The sequence below is a fragment of the Gekko japonicus genome, unplaced genomic scaffold (genome assembly GCF_001447785.1).
Source record: "Gekko japonicus isolate JY-2015 unplaced genomic scaffold, Gekko_japonicus_V1.1 scaffold2172, whole genome shotgun sequence".
NCBI lineage: Eukaryota > Metazoa > Chordata > Lepidosauria > Squamata > Gekkonidae > Gekko > Gekko japonicus.
This window is the reverse complement of record NW_015176517.1, coordinates 39,504-50,141: the sequence shown is the minus strand read 5'-3', so window position 1 is coordinate 50,141 and position 10,638 is coordinate 39,504. Positions and strand designations below refer to the sequence as shown.

The following is a 10,638-nucleotide window of genomic DNA, read 5'->3' as shown; positions in this document are numbered from 1 at the left end:
TATCATATTATGAAAAAAAAAAAGAGGGACGAAGGGCAGTCTCCCCCAGGGGACACCAGGTGATGTGGGATGCCTGAGCCCCCCACATCAATGGGGCTAGTGGGAGAAAAGGCAGTCGTTCATGGTCCTTCTGCCGTGCGGGGAATAAGACCTCACAGTGAGCCCTGCGTCCTTGGCCTCTCTGCTCGAGTGGACCTTTGCGTTGGGTGCACGGTTCACGGTTGTAAGCCACCACGGGTTGAGACGCAGAATGCAAAAACCAAACAATAAATATTCTAAAAGAAAACGTGTGCCTATTCACTCACCTCAGCTTTATACATGCGGATGAGGCCCTGGTTGACTTTGGACCAGGAAGGGACTGCGCTGATGTTCCACAACTGGTTGGAGTGTTCCGCAAATGGGCCTGTCTTCATCTGGAAGGCAGAAGGGAAGGACGCACATTAGACAGCAGCACGTTGTGCAAAGAACAGGGGAAATGCTCGGGGCAGGACGCAGGGGAAATACTCCCCCCCCCCTTTCTGCTTCCAACTGAACTCCTCAGGGTGTAGAGAGCCAGTTTGGTGTCGTGGTTAAGTGTGCGGACTCTTATCTGGGAGAACCGGGTTTGATTCCCTTGCAGCTGCTGGATGACCTTGGGCAAGCCGTAGTTCTGGCAGAGCTGTCCCTGAAAAAGCAGTTCTTGAAATAGCTCTCTCAGCCCCACCTACCTCCCAGGGTGTCTGTTGTGGGGAGGGGGAGGGGAAGGAGATGGTAAGCCGCTCTGAGACTCCGAGTGAAGGGCGGGGTATAAATCCAATCTCTTCTTCTTCTTCAGGTGAGTATTTAGGACACTTTTTTGCCCTGCCCTTCCTCCAAGGAGTGCTGGACATGCACAGTTCCCTTCCCCATATTTATCCTCACAAGGGCCCTGTAAGGTCAGTTAAGAGTTGTGCTTGTGTGCATGTGAGCGAGAGACCGCATGGTATACTTCAGAGCAGACTGGAGTGGGGCTGAATCCACGCTTTCCCCTACCTAGCCTCAGGTGGGTAGCCATGTTGGTCTGATGCAAGAGAACGAAGTTTGAGTCCAGTGGCACCTTTAAGACCAACAAAGTTTAATTTGGGGTCTAAGTGTTGGTGTGCACCACACCGAGCATGTTCAGATATTATGGAGAGCACTGTGGGTGGGGCGGAGCTAAAAACACAGAGCCTGAGCTTCCAGCAGCGAGCAAAAGTGTTGCGGTTGGCCGCTCGAGAGATCCAGAGCAGGGCACCATTGTACCCTTGCACAGATGCTCAACGCGCTCCCCTACTGGGTCTTGCTGACATGACCAAAAATATAGACAGAGAATACCATCCCTGGGTGTTTTAGTTAGGCATCCTTAGGGATCTCCCCCCACTGCCAGGTCGGTCAGGGACTGGAACTTACAGCAGTCGGGGGTTGGGAGTGGGGCCCTCCAAGCCCCCGGAAGCCTCCCGACCCTGCCAGTTGTGCTACCATGCATCTCAGAATCTTCTACAATGCAGACTCCGTGGCAGGCGCTTAAGGGATCCTCTACAGACAAACATAACATGGAACATGGGCCCCAAAAGTGCGGCACTTGATAACGCGGGACAGAGACAGGGGATCATGGTGCAAAAACACACTGAGGGTTACAGAGCTTGCTTTTCTCCTAAACTCTGGACGACCTGTCCTTAAACTGCATTTGCTCCATGCTCTTTTCTTCGGGGGAGAAGGACAGTGTTTTTATTCTATTTTACACAGTCAAGAGACGAGTATACATTTACCCTGCCCATATATGGTTAAGACGCTGAACTGCAGGCTGTGGAAGGTCGGTAGTTCAGCAGTTCGAGACCCGAGTGTGCCGCATGACGGAGTGAGCTCCCGTCTCTAGTTCCAGCTCCTGCCAACCTAGCAGTTCGAAAGCAAGAAATTGCAAGTAGAGAAATAGGTACCACTTCGGTGGGAAGGTAACAGCGTTCCGTGTGCCTTGGTGTTTAGTCATGCCGGCCACATGACCACGGAAATGTCTCCGGACAGCGCTGGCTCTTCGGCATTGAAACAGAGATGAGCACCGCAACCCTAGAGTCGGACTCGACTGGCTTTCGAGCAAGGGAACCTTTACCTTTTACATATGCAAAATACGTTTTAAAAAACCCTGTACATGTTGAACCACTTTAGATGTTTGTGTGAATGAAGTTTATACGCTTAATGAATTGCATGTATTCACTACCACCCTCATCCTTCTGCTTCCTGTGATGATAAAGATTTGGTTGTGGAGAAAAGAAAATGGGGATGAGTACAGAGCTGGGTCACACAACACCCCCACCACACAAAGCAGCGCAAGACTCCACCCACATCCAACACATCAGCACTTGCAGGAATGTATACTGGCTTTTCATATGTACACCTCACAGCGCAATACCGTTTTGGGGCACCCACTGCAAACACGGCCCACAGAGAGTGAACGTTTGGTGTCCAAAGCAGAAGTAAAGCCTGAACACTTGGGGGGTGGGGTGGGGAGAAATCCATTTCAGAGACCAAGGTGGTGGTGGAGAAACAAAGTCTGGGCACACCGGAAGAAGTAAAACTCTGTTCTCAAAACCAGGGAAGAAACGCAGCTCAGCTTGCTGAGGGGAAGTTCCCATGACATCATAAACCACAAGGCGGAAGACCTGCTGAAGAGGAACTCTGGGAAAACAAGTCTCATTGGATGACCTGGCTAGAAGCTCATGAGTTAGAAAACAACTAGCTTGCTTCCTTCGCCTGTTCCTGTAGTAGGAACGCACACATCCACGGACACCCTGGAAAGCAAGAGGCCGAACAACATCTCCACTGGCACCTTTAAGACCAACAACGTTTAATTCTGGGTATAAGCTTTCACGTTGCATGCACACAAAAGCTTATGGCCAGAATTAAATGCTGTGGGTCTTAAAGGTGCTAACAGACTCAAACTTTCAGTGCTATGCCTGATGAAAAGCCAAGCGGGCACTTGAGCAAGATGGCTGCCCTTCTGCTGTACCCCAGTGGCCCCGATGCTTTGCAATTCAGGGGAGGGAGGGGAAGTCTCTTGTACAGGGGACAGTCTTCAACCCCTCTGGCTTCAGGCCGGCCTCATGTGTAGTGGGGGGGTCTTTAGCCTCCGGCTCACAGATTTTTGTCTTAGCTCAGGAAGGGATGGCTCCAGAGCAAACTGATTTATGCAGTAGCCAAACTGCTCGCTCACAACTTTAATGCCAGCGGCTCACAAAGTAGAATTTCTGCTCACAAGACTCCACAGCTTAGAGGGAACACTGCACACAACCGTAAGATTTCTTAGGTTATTAGGAGAGGAGCATCTGAATTGAAATGTCTCTTTTGAATTTTTTTTAAGAGGATGCTTTCAGACACAAAGAGGAGATCCCAGAAAGGCGCTGTGCAACTGACCCCAGAAGGATGCTAAGGTTTGTGTGTCCCCCTCACTATTTGCCACGCCAGCAACACGGGACCAGCATGGCCCGGCAGCTGCTAAGGCCCCCCACCACGGACTGCAGACATGGCCACCTGCCTTCTCCATCTGGGGGACATCGCAGAGGCCTCAGGGACGATGTCTGATTTCCCTTGGGAGGGGCAGCGGCAGAGAATCGCTCCTTCACTCTCTTTTGATCAATGCCGGCAAGAAGCAGCATAAAGGAACCGCACTCCCCTCTCTGGGGGTGTGTGCACATGCGTGCGTGCACGTGAGCAAGGAGAGGGCCGCTGGAGGTCACCTAGACCAGGGCCCTCTAAGAAGAAGAGAAGAGATTGCATTCATACCCCATGGCCCTTTACTGCCCAAAGGTGTCACAGAGCGGCTTACAGACTCCTTTCCCTCCTCCTCCCCACAACAGACACCCTGTGAGGTAGGTGGGGCGGAAAGAGCTCTTGACAGAAACTGCTCTTTTTCAAGAACAGCTCTTATCAGAACTATGGCTTGCCCAAGGTCATCCAGCAGGTGCAGTGCGCAGTTCGGCAGCCTCCCCCTCCCGAGCGTCCCTACCTCCCCGGCATCTGATCTTGCCAGGGAGCAACAGCGCGCGGTGCACGGGATCCGTGGGATCCCGCCCGCGCGTCTCTTTTTTGGTGCGGCTCTATTTAGCCGCACTTTGCCGGGTGTTTTCCTTGCCGTGTGGCAGGGGCCAACGTTAAGAGTCTGGACACCTTCAGTCTCTCAATAAACTTTTATTCCTCTGAATGACTGTTGTTGGGGACTGACTGCTCCAGGGTTCTGACAATTGCCTTAAGATCTGTGGAAGTTTCCCCCCATCCACTCTCTCCAGCTACCATCTGTTGCTCTTTTGCAGAATCAGATACCCAGTTTCAGAAACAGATGTGGCAATGCCAGAGGATGCATTTCGAATCAGGACTTGTCACAATACAAACCCACCGGTCGTTTCCCAGGATTCCCCCTAAAGTGGAAGGATACCCAAACCGATGTTCCCTCTAAGCTGAGTTAGTGTGAGCTAGCTCACGTTTTTTTAGCCTCCGGCTCACACATTTTTGTCTTAGCTCAGGAAGGAAAGCTCCACAGCAAACTACTTTGTGCAGTAGCCAAATCACCTGCTCACAACTTTAATGCCAGTAGCTCACAAAGTAGAATTTTTGCTCACAAGACTCCGCAGCTTAGAGGGAACACTGGCCACTCTGAACCACTACACCAAACTGGCTCTCAGATGGTTAGTCCTTAAGGACTCCTGCTTATTTCTGCTACAACAGACCGTTTGCCCTTCTGGAATGATGCAAGATAAATCCTTGTTTCCCTAGTGTGGATGAGGATGCGGCAGTGAAGAGCAATTTGGCTACCCTCATCCCAGCCCCACGTGGCCCTCCTCATCCACAGAAGGCTAGTCACGCTCGAGTTCCACTGCAGGCAATGGAGCAGGTTAGTCACACCTAGCCCACGCCTCTTCTACTTCAGTGGGACTTAGTGGCAACTATTAGCTGTCACAAAGCCCTTCCTGGCCTTGGACCCTCTGATCGGCAAGACCGCCTCTCCCCCTGTGCTCCACCAGGACAGGTGCCAAGCCACAAATGGACCAAATCAAAGACTGCCTCTGCACACACCCGGCCTCCTCTGCGGTGGCCCCCACCTTGTGGAACGGCCTGCACGGGGAGGTCAGGAAAACTCCCGCTTGCCCGGCTTTCCGCAAAGTATGCCAAACAGAACTATTCAAGATGCAGGCAATAGACTCACAGTGTATGAAATGACTCACAGAGTTACTTGGAAAAATTATTAGGAATTGTGGCCTGTATTACTGTGTAGTTTGCTAAAACTAGGATCCCACTACGCAATTTTTGTGCATCATTTAATGTGTCATGTAAATACTTCTGCTTTGCTTCGGTTCTGTTTTTAGACTTGTGGACGGTTCGGCAACCCTAACCCTATCCCATCGTTTACGGACTGTCCCGTCCTGTCGATTGTAGCAACTCCCTCCACACAATCCGCCTGGAGTCCCAGTAAGAAAGGCAGCCTATAAATAACTTTACAGTTGCCAAGGACTGGGTCGGAGAACACCTGGAGACTTTGGGGGTGGAGCCAGGAGAGGGCGGGGTTTTGGGGAGGGGAGGGGCCTCAGGATGGCGCAAGGCCACAAAGTCCACCCTCCAAAGCAGTCGTTTCCTCCAGGGGAATCTATCTTTGTCCGCTGGAGATCAGTTGTAAAAGCGGGATATCTCCAGGCCCCACCCTAAATAACACACACACACACACACACAAAATGTCCTTTGGACTAGAGAAGTCTTGGTGGCTGCTCCAAATTTAGGGGCCTCTGGAAGCTGCTCACGAGGCTGCAGGGTTTACAGTGCAATCCCACTGCACCCATCTACTTCTGCTGAAGTTAAGGTTGCTAGACCCTCCAGTGGAGGTGGGGGGTCCTCTGCCCCCAAGCCCCACCTCCACACTGCTGATCAGCTGGCTAGCGGGGAAACTTACCTCGAAAATGAGGGAGGCCCAGCCAACATGCGGCAACATGTCAACATTACTGCCCATGTGACCTGGAAGTTATCAGGTCAGGGACATGGGGGTGACACTCTGGTATTTGGGCAAAAACTCTATGATAGAAGCCAGATTTACCATAGAGTTTTTACCCAAATACCAGAGTGTTGCCTGACATTGCTGTGCGGTGATGTCACTTCCAGGTCACGTGGGCAGTGACGTAAGGCACATCGTTGCACGTCGACTGGGCCTCCCTCCTGCTTCCATTAAGTCCCCCCATCCCCTGCTGGTTACTAGGAGGGACCTGGCAACCAATATTCCCTCTAAGCTGTGGAGTCTTGTGAGCAAAAATTCTACTTTTTGAGCTCCTGGCATTAAAGTTGTGAGCGAGCGATTGGGCTACTGCATAAATTGGTTTGCTTTGAAGCCCTCCTTCCTGAGCCAAGACAAAAATGTGTGAGCCGAAGGCTAAAAAACTGTGAGCCAGCTCACACTAACTCAGCTTAGAGGGAACACTGCTTGGCAACCCTAGTCGAAGTCGGTGGATTTAGAAGGGCACAGCTCTGCACTGGAATGCACTGCCAGTTCAATGGATTGAGTTAAAACGTTTCTGATGGAAAAGATGGGCCCAGTTCAATGGGCAGCAGAGTTTTTGGACAGATGGTTACTAGTTTTGATACAAGTAATCTTTAAATAAAACTGTGGATAGCGGACAGTATTTCAGAGCAGGGAGAATGCCTCTCTGCTTGCGCAGGAGGGAATGCCTCTTCCAAGACACACGCACACACAGACACAGCTGTTTTCTTCCAGTCCGTCTAACTCTCTGCTTGGCAGGGGCGCTCCACGGTCTCCGGCAGAGAAGGGTCTCTCCCAGCCCTGCTCCCTTTAGCAGGAAATGCCAGTGAGTGAACTCGGGACCTCCCGCACACAACGCGCATGCTCTGCCACTGAGCGCCGACCCAAAACGAACCCCCTGGAAACAAAGAACGTGCTTTTCATCATCGTAAGGGTGGTTTCAGGCAATCGATCCCAAACTGATTTTAAGCAGGTGACTGTCCCAGCCACAAAGCCACTTCAAGGCGCGCTCGTGCATCAGACCTTGCAAGCTGGGCTTTCCTCTCCTGCTTGCTCCCGGCGCAGGCCCTCCAAAAACAGAACTGGGTGTCCACAAACACAAGTGCCTCCCCACTTCGGAATGAGAAGTTTTGGAAGGAGGCGCTTGGAATCATCCCATGCAAAGCCCTCACGGCGCTCCCTGCCCCCAGCTCCCTGCACCTCCACACCTGGTTCCACAAGGGTCCGTTTGGACACATGCGGCAGCGATCCCCACCTCTGAGGCTGGGCCTGCCGCAAATGGAACCGGCTCTCCCGGCCATCCCCGGCAGGGCCCAGGGGCTTTCATGTGGGCGGAGGGCTCCAGGCCTCAAAGGGGACGGCCACTTTGGCAGGCTGGCTCCGAAGACTTGAGGCTGGGAACCCAAACTGCACCCCGACCGACCGTGTGGGCACAGCTTTAATTCCAAACCAACATCTGCTCTAGCTGAAGCCCCTGCTATTGTTTAGAACTGGGGCGGAGGGGTGGGGGGGAGGAAAAGGGAGGAAAACCTTCGCTCATTCTAGCCACAAAGGGAGAAGAGAGAAGAAAGCAATGGAGCTGGAGAGAAAAGGCAGGAGAGGCACAGAGAGAGAGAGAGAGAGAGAGAGAGAGAGAGAGAGAGAGAGAGAGAGAGAGAGAGAGAGAGGGGGGGGCACAGAGACGCCAGGGGGTTTTTTTTTAGAGAGAGAGAGAGAGCTGCGGTCCCACAGTGACCCCAGGGGAACGGAGTGAGTCAGGGCAGCCATATTGAGCAGGAAATTACTCACAGACGTTGCGTTCCTGCTTCTCTGTTCCCAAGAGAATCAGCCTTTTGTAAATGGTTCCTCTGTCAGTGAAGAAAAAAAAAAAAAGACAAGAAAAGGAGGGGGGAGGGAAGGCAGCCCTGCAGAGCTGCTTCCTGTCAGTTCCTTCCCTTTCAGCTGAAATCCGAGTCCACCCTTCCAAAACCTCCAAATTTAGAAGACAGATTTAAACTGGGGGGGAGAAGCAGAGAAGAAAAATAAAAGGGGGGGGGGAGAATGGTTGCATTGCCTGCTCTTAGCTTTTGAAAGGAACACAAACCCAGCCTGGGTTTTTGTCATGCTCTGAAGTCACACGTGGTAAAAGGGCTGCTGGGGGCATTTCTGCCCCCAGATTCTAACGCCCCGTCTCCCGTGGACCCAGAGACGCCTCACGAGGGACTGACTCGCAGCACTTTCAGGCCCCGGCCTTTCAAAGAAGCGACAAGCCAGAGCCAAACCAGCTGGAAAGGGGAGGGGGGGTGGAATCAACTCTAGACAAAGGAACAAAGCGGGGCGAAGAGAAGTCGGTCTGTGTGGGAGTCTGTGGAAAAGATGGAATTTTGCAAGAACGCAGCCGCGGAGCCAAGCTCTCCTTTGCTAGAGACCCAGTGTGGTTCCCAAACTAACAACAATTAGATACAGTCATTTGAAGAAAAACGGAGCACTCTCTCTCAGGAACATGGGAATAAAGCACAGGAGCAAAAGAAATCACTGCAGCGGCTTGTACGCTTACAAAGATTGCAGCAAGTTGTATTTCCACTTTTTCTATAGCTGACTGGCTGAGTTTGGGAAGAGATGCATTCATCTGAATGTGCTTCTTCTCGGGTGGGACTGTGTAAATTGGGCTTTCCCCTTTTTGCTGGTGTTGTAATGCTCTGTTCTGTCACAAGGTGTCACTAAAGTGATAATGGCTGCAACTCGCACAAGAAATGGCACTGCAAGCTGCACACAGTGGCCAAGCTTAGCAAGGAAGAGAGTGACATCCATTGACAGAGCGAACGATGAAACAACTGCTCGTGGAGTATGAAGAAGCTCCAGAATGCAGCTATTACACACAAGTAAGCAACATTTCAAGGATGGGGTAGAACACAGATATACATTTAACCTTTTTTTTGTTTTTACACCAACAAAATGCCCATAATTCTGATAGGCAGAGTGTGTGTGGAGGCAAGGGGTAGAAACTACCCCTCAGTGGCGCAGTGCGCTTCCAGACCTCTGCTCACAAAGACATATGGTAGACCACGGGGTATCCATTCCTGGGATCGCTGCAAATGGTGAAATCCATAAATACTTTGAGGCAGGGTTCTGCTGCCTCCTAGTAGCAAACGTCCTACAAAATTTTATTGGTACAAAGATTATGAAGGTGGTATGGTGAGAGTATAGACAAACTAGAGACTGCATCACACAGACAGACTGTGGACCATAAGTCACAAATCCATAAATGGCAAGACTCTACTGTATTTTACCAGCCTGTCAATGAGAGGCAGGCTACCCAGTGTCACAGGTGGAGGGCAGATTTTGCTCTCACCATAACAAAGTTCAGTTGTCTGGAAAGAGAATCCCCACCCCTGCTTCTGTTACCACCGGTTCACCCTTTCATCAACCAGCAGTCAGTTCAGAACACACAACTGAAGTACCATTTAACGCAAAGCAGAATTGATGCTTGAAACTTGGGTTGATAACCTGGGTTGGACAAATTCACGGTCTGTCAATGGCTACTAGCCATGAAAACTCAATGAAACCTCCCGATTCAGAGGCAGCATACCCTTAAACTGCTGCTGAGGCCAAGCAATGGGGACTGCTACCGTTTTCAGGCTCTACTTGGAGGCTTTCTAGAAATATCTGTCTGGCCACCAGCAGAAGTGAAATTTGGACCAGGTGGCCTTTGGTCTGATCCTATATTCTAGCCTTTCCCTATAGAAATGAATTGCACCCATTTACTTAGTTGAAAAACGGGGAAAGGGTTCACTCTGCATAAATACATTTGGGGCAGAGGTTTACCCCATTCCCTGCCCCTAGGGACTGCAGTCACCTCTTATCTGGAAAGCCCCACCCCTTCATCTGCATAGCCCCACCCAGTTTTCTGTTTCTTGGTTATACCAAAGTGAAAAAGAATGTTAGAAATGTTTACAAGTGCAAATTTTCATCCTGCCCAACTGGGCTCCCCAAGGAAACTAATAGCAATGCTTATAAAATATAGTTCCCACACATTTAAAAGCTGGATGCTATCAGAGAGTTGGCACCCTGGGGCGTCTGCCCAAGCCAGAGATACTCAAGCTACCCACTCCCGCCTGGAACAGCTTCCTCCCGGGGTTCATTCAATGAGGCACAGAGTATGATCATTTCATGCTCGTTTCTACAACGCAGAAACTGGAAGAGCCTCAAGGAACATGACGGTGCTGCCCACCACTTCCTCTTCTGGGAGGATGTGTTCACGTGCATGAAGGGGCACTGTGCCCAGTGGGCAGAGGCCCGGGATGGCACCTTGCCCAGGTCCCCCCAAATCATGGGCCCAGCCCTGCCAATCAACAATATCAAATTTAAAACCACTAGGGAAAAACTGCAGCACAGAAGGGCAGCTGAGCCCGGCAGCATCCAATAGCCCAGCAGAACCGGGAAATCCGACACACTTCCTGAAAACGTCCACACTCTGAGCTTGGCGGGCCTCTTGGGGTAGGGGGTGGGGGGAGAAGGGAGAGCCCCTGTGTTCTTAAGCCCTGTAAAACAGCTCCACGTGGGTGGGAGGAGGGAGGGAGGGGAGGTCTGCAGGAAGTATTCTGTTTCAAAGAAGAGGGCGGGGTTTGCACACAGCGTGGAATCTGCAGGCT

General features: G+C 51.4%; 1 protein-coding gene across 1 annotated transcript in view; it reads right to left on the bottom strand.

Annotated features, from left to right (window-relative positions):
- PPP2R4 (protein phosphatase 2A regulatory subunit 4) overlaps window positions 1–10,638 on the bottom strand; it is a 46,330-nt gene that overhangs the window by 2,697 nt on the left and 32,995 nt on the right. Inside the window, exon 9 of the mRNA XM_015427375.1 lies at window positions 306–413. Within this exon, the coding sequence (XP_015282861.1) occupies window positions 306–413 (108 nt within the window). The remainder of the gene's footprint in view (window positions 1–305; window positions 414–10,638) is intronic.